The sequence below is a fragment of the Scyliorhinus torazame genome, chromosome 6 (assembly GCF_047496885.1).
Source record: "Scyliorhinus torazame isolate Kashiwa2021f chromosome 6, sScyTor2.1, whole genome shotgun sequence".
Classification (NCBI taxonomy): Eukaryota; Metazoa; Chordata; class Chondrichthyes; order Carcharhiniformes; family Scyliorhinidae; genus Scyliorhinus; species Scyliorhinus torazame.
In genome coordinates, this window is record NC_092712.1 from 99,378,705 (window position 1) to 99,395,815 (window position 17,111).

The 17,111-nt window shown below is 49.7% G+C and overlaps 1 protein-coding gene across 1 annotated transcript in view; it reads right to left on the reverse strand.

Annotated features, from left to right (window-relative positions):
* The window catches only part of LOC140425847 (MAM and LDL-receptor class A domain-containing protein 1-like), a 659,308-nt gene that overhangs the window by 287,639 nt on the left and 354,558 nt on the right, over window positions 1-17,111 (reverse strand). Inside the window, exon 27 of the mRNA XM_072510232.1 lies at window positions 1,703-1,994. Coding sequence (XP_072366333.1) covers window positions 1,703-1,994 — 292 coding nt within the window. The remainder of the gene's footprint in view (window positions 1-1,702; window positions 1,995-17,111) is intronic.

Sequence of the window (17,111 nt, forward strand, 5' to 3'; positions counted from 1 at the left end):
CCACGGACAAACTCACAATATCCACTTCTCCAGCTTCCACCTTAAACACATTAAAGAAGCCAACCCCTATGGACAAGCCCTCTATATACACAGGATCTGCTCAGACGAGGAGGAGCGTAACAGACATCTACAGACGCTGAAAGATGCCCCTTAAGAACGGGATATGGCGCTCGACTCATCGATCGACGGTTCCAACGCGCCACTGCATAAAACCGCACCGACCTCCTCAGAAGGCAAACACAGGACACAACCGACAGAGTACTTCCCCAGAGCGGAGAAACTACGATATTTTCTACGCAGCCTTCAACGAGTCTTCAATGAAGACGATCATCTTGACAAGGTCATCCCCACACCCCCGCTACTTGCCTTCAAACAACCGCGCAACCTCAAACAAACCATTGTTTGCAGCAAACTACCCAGCCTTCAGAACAGCGACCACGACACCACACAACCCTGCCATAGCAATCTCTGCAAGACGTGCCAGATCATCGACATGGATACCACCATTACACGTGAGAACACCACCCACCATGTACGCGGTACATACTAGTGCGACTCGGCCAACGTTGTCTACCCCATACGCTGCAGAAAGAATGTCCCGAAGCATGGCACATTGGCGAGACCATGCAGATGCTGCGACAATGGATGAACGGACATTGCGCGAATGGCAGGCAGGAATGTTCCCTTTCAGTCGGGGAACACTTCAGCAGTCAAGGGCATTCAGCCCCTGATCTTCGGGTAAGCATTCTCCAAGGTGGCCTTCAGGACACGTGACAACGCAGAATCGCCAAGCAAAAACTTAAAGCCAAGTTCCGCACACATGAATACGGCCTAAACTGGGACCTTGGATTCATGTTGCATTACATTCACCCCCCACCATCTGGCCTGGGCTTGCAAAATCCTACCAACTGTCCTGGTTTGAGACAATTCACATCTCTTTAACCTGGGATTACCCCTATCTCTGGATCTGTAAACACTTAATTAACTGCAAATGCTCGCATTCAAAGCATTGTCTTGCATCTTTGACTTTGTCTGTATATATGTTTCTGGAACATACCTCTTCATTCACCTGAGGAAGGAGCAGTGCTCCGAAAGCTAGTGATTTGAAACAAACCTGTTGGACTTTAACCTGGTGTTGTAAGTCTTCTTACTGAGGAAAGGAGATTGGACTGTGCTGGAAAATGACAAAGGTGGGAGACAGTGACTGGCTTGCACAAAGAATGGTCATATAAGGCAAACAACAGATGAAATATGTAAGTTTGTCTGCTTTTGAAAATAATTTGAATACAAACTGAATGGCAACTCTGAGTAGACTTCATATTCAAGTTATTGCCATTTATTTTTCTGCTCTGCATCCCCCAAAATGCCAATTTTCTGGGCATATCTCAGAGGAAAAAATGTGTAATCTCTTGTTGTGGCTGTCTGCAATCTGCGCGGGTCAGCAGACATGTGTCTATCTCACCCACACCTCACTGAAGGGAAAACTGGGTCTAACAGTGACCTTTAAAAGGTGAGTTGCTTTCCTGACTCAAGCTCGCCACTTCAGTAGCGAAAACATGGCCCCTATCAAAATCTAATTTGTCGCGTTGAAAGCACCGTACAGTCCAATTTTAATAAGAGCCAAATATTCTGAAGTGATCTAGGTGACTTGTTCTAATTAACATGGAAATGCGGCTACATGGTTTAAGTGGCTATCACATACTTGTTGGAGGAAGTGGAGTCGATTCTGTATGAAATGCAGAGGAAGAATGGATGCATTCTTTTGTGAAGGTGATGTCATCAAGTGCTATGACTCCTCTTGACCCCTTTGCGACCCATCCTTCCAACATTATTTCAAAGTCTTCACCAGCACTGAAGGCGATATCAGCTCTCTGCCAGTAATGGCCTTGGTCTCCAGTTAAGTTGAAAAGCAATGTGCGATAACCTGATAAGGTCACTTGGTACACTGTTAATGATCCAATAATATCTCCAGCCATATGGTAATAGAAAATAATCTGCAAGAGAAAGCAATGGCATTGTCAACTGGAGAGATTTTGTGAGCAATATATTTCAGAATTTGAATAATGGTTCATAGTATACGGAACATTTCAGCAGGAAAAGACAGTAAATATTTAATTATTTGTCCACATCTCCAAAAAATAACAGCAACACATGTTACACATCGCAATCTTTGCCAAGCAATGTAAAACCACCTGTCATAGCCTGTGCGTGGAATTTAAGTTCAAAATTAATTTGCAGAAACCTGTGCAGCATTTTCCCTGCGGGCTTCTGAACCAGCCCCGTCAGGCTGAAATGGGGTGAAACCCCAGCACTTTGTGAGGAACCAGCCACTCTTTGTGATTTTTCCCCTGAGAGGTTGCATGGTTCAAGCTGGGCCCTTTAAACTGGAGATCCAACTTGAGGCCTTCCAACTAGAGAGGATGAGTAGGTTGCAATAGAAAGTAAGGGAGGCGGCGCTTCAAAATGGAGGCGATCTCACCCCAACTTCTTTAAAATATAAATGTAAAAGTGGCTTTTGCAGTCAGATCATCACTGTGGGAGTGGGTGGGTGGCAGCAGGAGTCATTCTACAGAGTGGCCTGTGGCTGCTGCAGCAACCAGGTAGAAAGCAAGGCCAGTCTGCAGTGGGGAGGCCATGTCCAGGCTTCTCAAACAGGCCCCTATTACCTAGAAACTTGGAGACTGGCTGAAAACCCTGACTCTGGCCCGAGCAAGGCTTGGAATTTATGTTCAATATTTCAGTGAGCGTGGTCTGTCTATAGAACAGGCTCCCTTGGTAGAAAGTAGACGCAGTTAGTGTCATAATATACACCAGTATATCATGGTGCAGACACACACTGATGGACACACAGTGGGACCAATCAACATACACAACACCACAGCCAATCACCAGTGAGAGCACATGCACTATAAAGACAGGGAGCATCAGAGTTCCCGCTCATTCTAGTTGGAGCTAGCTAGGAGGACAGAGCTCACAGCCTGCAACACAGACATTCACCATGTGCTGAGTGCATCGACTGGTTAGGACAAGGCAGAGGTCTTTAGCTAAAGCTAGTATTGTATAAACCCACAATCTAAGTATGTTTAAACAGTTAATGATTCAAGAAAATAGTGTTGCACTATTTCAAGTGTTGGTGACCTGTATGTGATCCAGAACACCCAACACATCATGATACCAGGGGTGGTGGGATACTAGCACTTCTTAGACCTACCTGCAAGTGATCTGCCTTCCGCCAGCATTCAGTCATCCTGCAACATGGACAACATCAGCCCGCCGCCGCCGCTCCGCATCGCCAGCAACCTCGGGGCCAACTGGAAGATTTTCAAACAGCGCTTCCAGCTCTACCTCGAAGCCACGGACAGGGAGGGCGCCTCGGACACCAGAAAGATTGCTCTTCTCCTCTCCACGGCCGGGGACCATGCCATCCACATTTTCAACTCTCTCATCTTCGCAGATGATAAAGATAAGACGAAGTTCAAGACGGTCCTCCTCAAATTTGACACTCACTGCAGCGTGGAGGTGAATGAAAGTTTTGAACGCCATGTGTTTCAGCAGCGTTTGCAGGGTAAGGATGAACCTTTCCAATCCTTTCTCACGCACCACCGCATCCTTGCGCAATCTTGCAGCTACGGGCCCACCTCCAACTCCATGATACGCGACCAGATCGTTTTCAGCGTTCAGTCGGACCCCCTACATCAGCAGTTCCTCAAAGTAAAGCAACTCACCGTAGCGACCGCCATTGAGACCTGTGTCTTACATGATATTCCCATATACAAGCGGCTGAAATGGCGCGGCAAAGTCCCCACGAGGCGGAATGGGTCCAAGTGATTGAGCACCTCCAGGACCTCAGCCTGGATGAGGGGTGGCCATTTTGTGCGCTTTTCGCGGACTCCCGCGCTTGTACGCACCAAACGAGGGGATGGCGACGTCGAGGAATGTAATGCGCAGGCGCGCACCACGCACGACCACACCGCGCATGCGAGGTGGCGCAGCGAACGTGCTGACGTCACGATGTGCGTCAATTGTGGCTCCGCCCATTTAAAGCGGCAATGCCCCGCAAAATCTCGACAATGTCTACGATGTGGAAGACATGGCCACTATGCTGCCTTCTGTCGAGCAGCTCAGCCTGCCAACTCCCATCGCTTCAGCCAGCCTCGCAGGAATGTTCGGGCAATTCAACCCACGGTCACCGAGTCCGATGCGGACCTCCCACACAGCAGTGACACCGAGGACCCGAAGGCGCCTTTTCGAGTCGGTGTCGTAACGAAAAACAGGTTGTCCCCGAAGCAAAGACACCAGCCGCTGTCGGTATACAGCATCGATCCAGACGATGAGTGGTGTGCCACCCTGACGGTCAACCAGTCCCAAATACGATTCCGCCTGGACATTGGTGCCTCCGCCAATCTCATGGCGTGGTCTGCTTTCCAAAGCCTTTGTGTCAAACCAGCCATCCTTCCATCTGCCAGCTATTGGACTACAATGGCAACATCATTCCTGCTACCGGCTCGTGCCAACTTGAAGTGACGCACAAGTCACGGAAAGCCATCCTTCCTTTCGAGATCGTGGGCTCCTCGAAGGACTCCCTGCTTGGCGCACAGGCGTGCAAGCTGTTGAACCTGATTCAAAGAGTTCACTCTCTCCCTCCTGATGACACGCCTGCCTTCCAGGACGCTGACTTCAGGGCGCAACACGACGCCATCATCAACCAGCACCGCAACGTCTTCGAAGACATGGGCACGCTCCCATATACGTACAAGATCGTATTCAAACAGAACGCCACGCCTATGGTGCATGCACCTCGCAGAGTCCCAGCACCCCTCAAGGACCGCCTCAAGCAGCAGCTGCAGGACCTCCAAGACCAAGGAGTGATCTCAAGAGTTACGGAACCAACCAACTGGGTCAGTTCCATGGTGTGTGTAAAAAAGCCTTCCGCCGAGCTGAGAATTTGCATTGATCCCAAGGATCTGAATCGCAATATCATGAGGGAGCATTATCCAATTCCCAAGCGCGAAGAGATCACATGCGAGATGGCTCGCGCTAAGCTCTTCACCAAACTTGACACCTCGAAAGGATTCTGGAAAATCCAGCTCAACAAATCCAGCAGGAAACTGTGTACCTTTAACACCCCCTTTGGCAGATATTGTTACAACAGGATGCCGTTTGGGATCATATCGGCTTCAGAAGTGTTCCACAGGATCATGGAACAAATGATGGAAGGCATTAAAGGTGTTCACATCTATGTCAACGACATAATCATTTGGTCCACCACCCCGCAGGAGCATGTCAGTCGCCTCCAGCGTGTGTTCAAACACATACGGGAGCAGGGCCTACGCCTCAACAGAGCCAAATGCTCCTTTGGTCAGACGGTTCCTAGGGGACCACATCTCCCAGTTGGGTGTGCGGCCGGATGCGGACAAGGTGGCTGCTATCACAGCCATGAAAACGCCAGAGGACAAGAAGGCGGTCCTCCGATTTCTGGGCATTGTCAACTTCCTAGGTAAGTTCATCCCTAACCTCGCCTCTCATACCACGGCTCTCAGGAACCTGGTCAGGAAGACGACAGACTTCCAGTGGCTTCCTGCCCACGAGCGCGAATGGAGAGAACTCAAAACCAAACTCACCACGGTACCGGTCTTAGCCTTTTTTGATCCAGCGAAAGAGACAAAAATTTCGACCGATGCCAGCCAATCTGGCATTGGGGCAGTGCTCCTGCAACGCGATGAGGCCTCATCATGGGCCCCTGTTGCATATGCGTCATGCGCCATGACCCCCCACGGAACAGCGCTACGTGCAGATAGAAAAGGAGTGCCTGGGCCTGTTGACTGGTGTCGTCAAGTTTCATGATTATGTGTACGGCCTCCCCCAATTCACCGTCGAGACCGACCATCGCCCGCTGGTCAATATAATCCAGAAAGACTTGAACGACATGACGCCTCACCCCCAGCGTATTCTGCTCAAGCTCCGGCGATACGACTTCCAGCTGGTATTCACTCACGGGCAAAGACCTCATCATTGCCAACGCTCGCTCCAGGGCAGTCAACACTCCATGTGACCCAGCGGGATTCGTCTGCCAGGTCGACACCCATGTGGCCTTCGTGGCCTCCAATCTACCTGCCACGGATGAATACCTCGTCCAAATTCGCCGTGAGACAGCGGCTGACCTTTTGCTACAGTGTGTCATGCGCCACCTAACAGATGGGTGGCCCAAGGGCCAATGCCCGCAGTTCTACAAATCAGTGATGATCTGGCGGTAGTCGATGGTGTTCTCCTGAAACTGGACCCCATTGTCATCCCGCACAGCATGTGCCAGCTTGTCTTGGAACAGCTACACGAGGGCCATCTTGGCGTGGAGAAGTGCCGCCGACGGGCCCGAGATGCAGTGTACTGGCCCGGCAGCAATGACCACATCGCCAACACAGTGCTCAACTGCCCCACTTGTCAGCGCTTCCAGCCGGCCCAACCACGTGAGACCCTACAGTCCCATGAGTTGGTCACGTCCCCTTGGTCCAAGGTCAGCATTGACCTGTTCCACGCGCTGGGCAGGGACTATGTCCTGATTGTAGACTACTTTACAAACTACCCGGAGGTGGTACATTTACACGACATCACATCGTCTGCAGTCACCCGTGCCTGTAAGGACAGCTTTGCTCGACACGGCATCCCACTCACTGTGATGTCGGACAATGGCCCCTGCTTCGCAAGCGAGGAATGGTCCAACTTTGCCAGGAGGTACAACTTTGTGCGTGTGACATCCAGTCCCCTATACCCCCAATCCAACGACAAAGCGGAGAAGGGCGTCCACATAGTCAAACGGCTCCTCTGCAAGGCTGCCGATGCTGGGTCCGATTTCTACCTCGCCCCACTGTCCACTGGCCTGTCGCCAGCCCAATTGCTCATGGGTCGCACCCTGAGGATGACGGTGCCGTCCATTCATGTCCCAGATCTCGACCACGTTCCGGTCCTTCAACGAATGCAACTGTCTCGTGCACAGCACAAGGCAGCTCATGACTCCCGTGCAGCTGATCTCCCTGCTCTGGCTCCAGATGACAACGTCCGCATCCATCTTCCGGATGGTGGCTGGTCTGCAACCGCTGTGGTTCTTCGGCAGGTGGCACCCCGCTCGTTCGTGGTTCGTCCACCGGATGGCTCCATTCTGCGCCGCAATCGACGTGCCCTTCATCTCGTTCCGCGCTCGCTACGTGATCCTCCACCATTGCCACGCCCTCCTGTTGACCCTGACCTGGACTATGCAGAGACTCCGGTCACTCTGCATCCTCCTCACTCTGACGCAGTCCAGCCCGCTCCTCAGCCGGCGGCTCCCGACCCACCCTTGAGGTGGTCAACCAGAATTCGTCGCCCATCTCAGGGACTTAATTTGTGAACTTTGTGGACTCATGGACTTTCTGATTTGTTCTGTTCTTCCGTTTAATCGTTCAGGTGGTTTGTATATAATGTTCATCTCGTTATTCTTGTGACACACTGTTTTTCTGCACCAGGCACCTTCCCATGTAAATAGCTTAGTTTTTATGTGCATAGTCCTGTAAATATTTCACACACACGTAGTCAGGAACATTCACTATACACTATTTATTGCCACGCAGGTACATTTTTAATAAAATGGTGGATGTCATAATATACACCAGTATATCATGGTGCAGACACACACTGATGGACACACAGTGGGACCAATCAACATACACAACACCGCAGCCAATCACCAGTGAGAGCACACGCACTATAAAGACAGGGAGCATCAGAGTTCCCGCTCATTCTAGTTGGAGCTAGCTAGGAGGACAGAGCTCACAGCCTGAAACACAGACATTCACCATGTGCTGAGTGCATCGACTGGTTAGGACAAGGCAGAGGTCTTTAGTTAAAGCTAGTATCGTATAAACCCACAGTCTAAGTACGTTTAAACAGTTAATGATTCAATAAAATAGTGTTGCACTATTTCAAGTGTTGGTGACCTGTATGTGATCCAGAACACCCAACACATCAGTTAGTATTAATTTTTTCAAATGCAGAATAGATTAAGGGTATGATCAAACCAAATGGATACTACGTCCCATAGCGACGCATTTAGCCGCATGTTTCCCAGTGCTTGCAGTTAGATATAGGGCCTCAGCGGGGAATATGCGGCTCAGGCATATTCTGAGGCTCTGAGGAGACTCGCTTGCCGAAACATTTAAAGGGCCATTTAAAAATTACGTCACAATCTTTTGAATCCCGGACGTGACCCCCCAAAACCCCAACCCACCTACAAGGGGGTCCTCGTTCTACCCTCCCCCCCCCCGCCCTGTTGCACCCCACCACATGTGCACAGGCACCTCCGTGCCAATCACCGCCATACAAAAACTGCCAACTTGGCACCTTGGCAGTGCCAACCTGCTAATCTCCACCCCTCCCTCTGCTCAATATTACTTACCTGTGGATGGGTCTAGGATTCTGGTACCTGTCCTTCCAGCAACAGCAGCCACCAGCTCCCTTGTGACACTGCTGAGCACAAGAGCTGCCAGCCCCAGGTTGTCCAGCAGGCCGGAATTCCACCCTGAATTCTTAAATCCAGGGGAGGTCTACCACTCACTTCACCACTGCCTAAATGGCATGTTTCAGGGACTGGCCTGAAATGAGAAGGGGAGTGTGGTCTCTCACCAGTTATTTGTTCCTCTTTGAATCAGCTATCCAATTAGCTCCCCTCCTGCTTTTTGCCTGTAGCCCTGTAATTTTTTTCTTTCAAGTTTTCATCGAATTCCTTTTTGAAAGTTTCCCCCCTATGAGCGATATGATTCAGATCACAGCACCTCACTTCTTCAATAAATTTTTCCTCATGTCATCTCTGGTCTTTTGAAAGTCATCATAACCCATGTCCTCTGGTTACCAACTCCTATGCCACTGGAACAGTTTCTTCTCATTTACTCGATAAAACTGTTAATTTTTTACATTTCTATCAACTCTCCCCTTAGATTCTTTCATTCTGAGGAGGATAATCTTACCTTCAGCAGACTTGTCACATTGCAAGTCCTTTATATTTGGCACAATTCTTGCAAATCTCTTCTGCACCTCTTTTTTAAGACCAGAATTGAATGGAACACTCTATATGTTATATCATTACTTTCTTCCTTTTGCATGCTAATACCTCGATTAACAAAGCCATACGCTTTTTTTTTTAAACAGCTTTCTCAACTGCGTTTGTTTAGACTTTTGCAAATCCCAGTTTCCCCATCTCAACCTGTGGATACAAAATGCTGCTGAGAGCCTGCAAGTTTGACACATTCTCCCCGGAGACGAATAACTTTAAAAAGAGATTGAACTTCCTGTTATGAGCTGAAAGAATGCCACAGCAGGATTTGTAAGTTATAAAATCTCTGCTGTAACCAATAGCTAAAAAAAGACACCGACCTGGAATTTCTGGTCCAACTCATGGTGGAAAGTGGGCAGGACGGAAAATTTGATGTTCCATCCAGGGATCCGTTGACTTCGGCTGGGATTTTCCAGTCCTGCAGTGGAAGGGACCAGAAAACCCAACCACTGTTGTCGAAACACCATTTTCATATTTGTCGGCAACTTATACTTTAATGACCGAAGGGTATGTTCCCCTTTTATACTTATCACACGTCGTACTCTCCATGGAATTACAGTCTGTTATTGCAAACAGTTCACAAGTGCTCCCAACTTACAATGGGTTGCCATACCCCCATTTTTCCAAGTAGTAACTCCAAGTGACCATCTCCAGTCACTTTCCTCAGTTTCTGATATCCGCAACCAGCACGGAAGACTTGTGATGATTCTTCTTTCCCAGGCATACCAAGGCAAATCTTCCAGAATCCTGAGGAGACTGCAGGATGCTTCTCTTTGACCAGAGAGCGTCTCCATCTGCATCTGGGCTGTGGTAGTTTGCCAAGCCAAGCAGTCTTCATCTCTGCTCACCATACATGTCTATCTGAGATTCATTGATGTGTAGGGAAGCCTGCACTCTGACCTCAAAAAAGGGCTTCCTCTGCTCTCTTCCCCATGGCAACATGAAACACATTAATTAGCCTTGTATCTAGATAAAATTACCTATCCTTGAAAGACCAAATCTCTCATCTCGGAAGTTTGCAAAACAACTGTTAGCAATCCAGTACTTTCCGCACCTATCTGGGACTTTAGGGTCTCAGTGTCTACTCATTGTAAACTCAGAGGCTGTTGCCATTGTCTCTTTTAAAAAATATATTTTTATTGGTTTTACATTTATTTATAATAACATTCGCCAGGGCTATAACACAACAATAAAATGGAATCTACAAAAAATGGGTACAAAAAGGAAAATATACACGACAAACCAACAAGTATACATCCATATGTACAGGTGTGGGGCCCCAATTTTTGGGCCCCCGTTGGCATTTACAACCATAGCATTTACAGTGCAGAAGGAGGCCATTCGGCCAATTGAATCTGCACCGGCCCTTGGAAAGAGCACCCTACTTAAGCCCACACCTCCACTCTATCCCGTAACCCAGTAACCCAACCTCACCCTTTTTTTGGACACCAAAGGCAATTTATCATGGCCAATGTACCTAACCTGCATATCTTTGGACTGTGGACGGAAACCGGAGCACCCGGAGGAAACCCACGCAGACACAGGGAGAACTTGCAGACTCCTCACAGACATTGACCCAAGCCAGGAATCGAACCTGGGACCCTGGAGCTGCGAACCAACTGTGCTAACCACTGTGCTGCCCACGTTTTGCACATGTTAACACCTTTGCCAAAATAATGGATGAAAATAATTCATTCAGAAAAGCACTTAAACAATTGACCCAAGCCAGGAATCGAACCTGGGACCTGGAGCTGTGAAGCAACAGTGCTAACCACTGTGCTACCGTGCCGCCTGTTTTAGTTATGTACATGCTGTCTCCTGGTATTAGAATGTTTGGCGTCAATCTGGCGTGCCTCGGCATTGCTTTTGCGGTCACGTCCATGTGCATCCCCACTACTTGTCCCTTCAGGCTTCCTGCTTGCCTGTGTTTTACTTGATGTCCATCCCCCCTCTCCCCCTCCATTCTCCTCATTACAGCCCCCCTTCCCCCCCACTTTTGTTTCTCCTTCCATTGTCCGTTTCTGTCCTCCCTCCCACCCGCTCCCCTACTTGTTGCTGGTCACAAACAGGTCTTGGAACAGGCTGGTGAATAGCCTCCACGTGTTGTGGAAGACTTCCTCTGATCTCCGACTGACAAATATTTTTTCCAATTTCAGGAATTCTGCCAAGTCAGACAGCCAGTCTGAGGCCTTGGGAGGCGCTGCAGATCTCATTCCAAGCAGAAGTCTCCAGCGGACGATCAGGGAGGCAAAGTCTAAAGTGTCTGCCCCTCCCCCACTTTAGTTTCAGTGTTTCGCAGTGAGATGGGTCTGTATGACCTGGACTCCATCGTACCTTTGTTTTTTAGGGATCAGTGATATTGAGGCCTGTGCCAGCGTGGGTGGCAGGATCTCTTTCGATTGTAAGTCGTTGAACATCTCCCGCAGGTACAGGGCCAGAGCTGTCGCAAATGTTTCCCATTTGGACCTGGTGTCTTCACTGACTGCATGGAGTCTATACTCCCCATGAATTCCCGCAGCCTATTGGTGCTTCCAGACCCTGTTTCTTTTCCTCTCCCACAGATGGGTTGTCCAGCCCATCGAGGAGTTGTTTCACCTCCGAGTGCCCCTCCGGGGGCTTGGAGGTGTACAGCTCTCGGTAGAAACTCATGAAGGCCGCATTGATCTGTTCTGACACTGCGACTGGTTTGCCGTTCCTGTCTTTCACTTGTACCATATCCCTCATGGCTGCCTGCTTTTTCAGCTGGTGGGCAGAGTTGGTGCACAGCTTTCCCAGTGGAGCCCAGATCAAATTCCATTTGTAGTTTTTTCCTCTCCGCCAGTAGGTCCGCGTTCGGGGCCATGGAGTTTTGGTGATCCACCTCCAGTATGGAGTCGACCAGCTGTTGCCTAGCCTCCCTCTCCTTCCTGTCCCTAAGTGCCCTGTATGGTATTACCTCCCCCTTTATCGCTGCCTTCAATGCCTCCCAGAATGTGGAGGGTGAGGCCTCCACATTCTGGATTCGGGATACATATCCATCTATGGCCTGTGAAATTTTCACGCAGAAAGTCTTACCAATGAGGAGGGCAGTATCCAGCCTCCATGTGGGGTGCTGGGCCTGGCCCCTCTCTAACCTCACATCCACATAGCGTGGAGCGTCGTCGGAGGTTACAATTGCGGAGTATTCCGTTTCCACCACCCCTGGAAGCATTGATTTCCCTAGCACAGTGGTCAGCACTATTGCTTCACAGCTCCAGGGTCCCAGGTTCAATTTCCAGCTTGGGTCACTGTCCATGTTCTCCCTGTGTCTGCGTGGGTTTCCTCCGGGTGCTCTGGTTTCCTCCCACTGTCCAAAGATGTGCAGGTTAGGTGGATTGACCATGCTAAATTGCCCTCAGTGTCCAAAATGGTGAGGTGGGGTTACTGGGTTCCGGGGATGGGGGGGGGAGGTTTTGGCTTAGGTAAGGTGCTCTTTCCCAGGGCCAGTGCGGACTCGACGGGCCAACTGGCCTCCTTCTGCACTGTAAATTCTATGACTATGAAGAAGTCAATGTGGAAATATACTTTGTGGATTTGGGGGGAGAAGGAGAACCGCTTCTCCCTCGGGTATGTGAACCTTCATGTGTCCAACCCCTCCCCCCCCCCCCCCCCCCAACCCCACCCCCCAGCTCCATGAAGGCGTTCAGTTCCCTTGCCATGGCTGATAGCTCCATCGATTTGAGGCTGTATTTGTCCGTCCCGTGACTCCTGTATACAGTTGAAGTCGCCCCTATCCCTCCCTCCTCCCCGTGGTGAGTCGGTGGGAGTCTAGGTTGGGGATTTCGGCCATGGTGTTTTTCATAACGTCTGTGTCATCCCAATTAGTGGTGTGTATATTCACGAGCACTACTGCTGCCCCTTCCAGGACAACACTGACCGTTACATGCCCCCCCCCCCCCCCCCCCCCCCCCCGCCCCAGGTCCATCACCGTATTTGCCGTTGCAAAGGTCATCCTCTTACTGAACAGTATGGCTACTCCCCTCGCCTTTGTCCCGTACCACGCTTGGCAGGTCTGTCCTATTGAACTGTTTCATACCCTCAGTTGGTCATTCTTCCTCAGGTGTGCCTCTTGGAGGAAGACTACGTCGGCGCTCAGGTTTTTCAGGTGGGTGAAGACTCTGGATCTTTTCACTGAGTCGCTAAGTCTCCTGCCATTTCCAAGTGACTATCCTGATGAGAGATTTCTATCTCCCCCCTCCTACGGGGTCAGCCATACTCACCATGTGGATATGCTCCTGCACTCAGGAGTTTTCCTTTGCCTGGGGCCATCTAAGATAGCTGTTGTTGTCTTCTTTGTTCTGCCTGCCTTGACGCGCAACCTGTTCTACCCTTCCCCTTCCCCCCCCCAACCTGTTCCCTGACCTCCCCCCCCCCATGCCCCTGTGGGCTCTCCTCCCTTTCCCTTTTCCCTGACCTGTAGTTCTACCCCCACTCTCATGCCAGGCGCTCCTTCCCCCGCGAGAGCTGTACCGCAGAACCCCCTCTCTTCCTACTTCCATGTGCTCGCATGCTCGCCAGTCCGGTGGCTCCCCCAGAAGCATTTCCTCCTAACCTTCACCTGTTTTTTTCCTCCCCCACCCCTCTCCTTCCTGTCTCGGTGTCCCTCTGCCCCCCCCCCCCCCCCCCACCCGCCCCCCCCCCCCCCCACCCCCGATATGCAGGTCATCATTCCAGAGAGTGCCAAAGACAAACCAGATAATAATAAAAAATAAATGAGAAAGTACATCATTAGTGGTCCATGTGTGTCCATTACTGCTATACTGCTATTTTCCCAGCCCATATCCTTAACAAATTCATCTGCTTCTCCTGGTGTGTTGAAGTAGTACTCCTTGTTGTCATACGTCACCCAGAGTCTTGCCGGTACAGCGTCCCAAATCGCACTTTATTTTTAAATAGGGCCACCTTGGCTCCATTGAACTTGGTCCGGCGCTTGGCCAGATCAGCCCTAATGTCCTGATATATGTGGATTGTATGCCTTCCCATTTGCAGGACCGTGTGCTCCTCACCCAGTTTAGAATATGTCCATTGCCCTGGAACCTGTGGAGCTTTGCACTGATCGCTCTTGCTGGTTCCCTTGTTTTGGACCTTTGTTGGAGCGACCTGTGGGCTTTGTCCACCTCTGGGGGCTTGTGGATGTTTTCTCCCCCAACCAGCTTACCTAGCATCCGCCTTACGTAGTCTGTTGGGCTTCTGCCTTCCATGTCCTTCAGTAGCCCACCAATCCTGAGGTTCTGGCGGTGGGATCTATTTTCCTGGTCTCCCACTATCCCTTGAGTGCCTCCTGGGCCACCACCAACCTTGCTACTTCTCTTTCGAGCGAGGTAACCGTATCACTCGGGTTGGTGTCCACCCTTTCTAATTTCCTCACCGTCGCCTCCTGGGTCTCCAACTGCCATTCCGTCCTCTGAAGGGGGCCACAGCGATTACTGTGGCCGCCTTCACAGTCACCATCAGTTCCTCCTTAATGGGGTCCCTAAGTTGTGCTAGGAGCTCCATCCACTGCCTTGTCAGTAGATGGGCCGGCGTTTGTGTTGGCGGTCCCTCCCGGTCCGCCATGTCCTGCTATGCTTCGCCCCTCATGTCAGCAGTCTGGGTTCTTCTCTCCTGACGCTGTTGCTGTCTTTTCTACTTCTTGGTGGATTTGAGGGCATTTCCTCCGGTGGTTGTTTGTTTTGGGTGAGGGTAGGGAGGGGTGGGGTTTGTCAGCCTGTTGGTTGATTTCCAGGTTAAGGACCTGTTAAGGTTTCGAGATGTTCAGCACATCGCCACCACCGCAAGTCGCCACTGTCTCAGCAGAAATACCTTACGCCTTGTTTCCACTAAAACAATCTAAGCCTTGCTTTGATCTCTAACAATTAAAGGACAATTAAATGACCCAAGTAGACTTCAGAAGGGGTCACATGATGCCCTTCGTTTATCCTAGATTTAAAGATATAGTTCCACCTATCATAATATTACAAATCTTAGAATTGTTACATTATGCAGACCCAAGTTATGCCAACTGAACAATGAACTCGCCAACATTGAGGGCATTTAAAAGTTTATTGGATAAACATATGGATGATAATGGCATAGTGTAGGTTAGATGGCTTTTGTTTCGGTGCAACATCGTGGGCCGAAGGGCCTGTACTGCGCTGTATTGTTCTATGTTCTATGTTCTATAACTGTTCTGCATGTTTGGTGAGATAATATTAGAAATTACTGCAGAAACAGGTTGTTCAGTCCAACCAGTCCATGTTAATATTGATGCTTGTACAGATCCTTTTCCAATTTTTGTTATTCCCCTTTCCTTCCACCACCTATCTGAAATGTGGACATCATCTCTGCTTCAATCATGAACTCTGGTAATGCATTTGCACTGTAAAGAATATTGATATCCCCTGCCCTCCGTTCTAGATTTCTTGCATTTAATCCTTGGGGGATAATTACATCACTCATCTACAATTATCTTTGCGATTATCATTGATTGCAGGGATAATCGATTGAGAACAAGGGGCAATGTCTTACTAAATCCCCACCCTAGTGTTTACCCTTACGGGCTGGAACTTTCCAGCTGTTCGCGCTGGCTGGATCTTCTGGTTTCACCGATGGCGCACCCCTGCTGCGGGTTTTCCATCGGCAGGCGAGGGGGTTCATTCAATGGCAAATTGCATTGACAATGATGGGACCAGAAGATTCTGCTGTCAGCCAATGACGGCCACCTCCGCCACCATGAAACACTCAGTTGGGGGTGGGGGGGGGGGGGGGGCGGGAAATCACACCCCTGATGTGCCTTCCTTCAACTTGCATCCATTCCCCACTAAAGGTTAGGCAGGTATTAGACCCTCTGCATTTTCAGTTCTGTTGGGGCTCCACATATAGACCAGGTGGTCATGTGGACACTGGGATGTTGCAGGTACAAAAGGGGTTTCACTGCTGCAGTCATGTTTCAAATGAATCCTAGTTTGAAAGACAGCTAAGGATTTAGGAGCCAGGGGTGCAATTCAAGCATTGTCAAAGGTTTGGACTAATAGACTGTTGTTTTGAGTAAGGGGATTCTCTGTGAAGTTAATTAGATTTCAGCTTGGTGAGATGATGTCGTTGCTCGGCGGAGCCAAGGTATTTTGAGAAAGCAGTGCAGCTCGGAGCTGAATGAAGCTGTCTGCACAAGTGAAGCCATTTTGCTTTCACTGCAGTCGTCTTTAAAGTAGGGCAGACTCGACTGAGGACAAGGGGGAGCTGAAACACGCTGAGAAACATCTTCTGAAGAAATACAGCCAGAGTGTTTGCATGGGTTTACGTTAGTTTACGTTAATGATGGAAAGGGATAAGTATACACCGCAGGGCAAGAGTTATAGCTGGGGGAAGGGCAATTATGATGCCATTAGACGTGACTTGGGGGGGATAAGGTGGAGAAGTAGGCTGCAAGTGTTGGGCACACTGGATAAGTGGGGCTTGTTCAAGGATCAGCTACTGCGTGTTCTTGATAAGTATGTACCGGTCAGACAGGGAGGAAGGCGTCGAGCGAGGGAACCGTGGTTTACCAAGGAAGTGGAATCTCTTGTTAAGAGGAAGAAGGAGGCCTATGTGAAGATGAGGTGTGAAGTTTCGGTTGGGGCGATGGATAGTTACAAGGTAGCGAGGAAGGATCTAAAGAGAGAGCTAAGACGAACAAGGAGGGGACATGAGAAGTATTTGGCAGGAAGGATCAAGGAAAACCCAAAAGCTTTCTATAGGTATGTCAGGAATAAGCGAATGACTAGGGAAAGAGTAGGACCAGTCAAGGACAGGGATGGGAAATTGTGTGTGGAGTCTGAAGAGATAGGCGAGATACTAAATGAATATTTTTCGTCAGTATTCACTCAGGAAAAAGATAATGTTGTGGAGGAGAATGCTGAGCCCCAGGCTAATAGAATAGATGGCATTGAGGTACGTAGGGAAGAGGTGTTGGCAATTCTGGACAGGCTGAAAATAGATAAGTCCCCGGGACCTGATGGGATTTATCCTAGGATTCTCTGGGAGGCCAGGGAAGAGA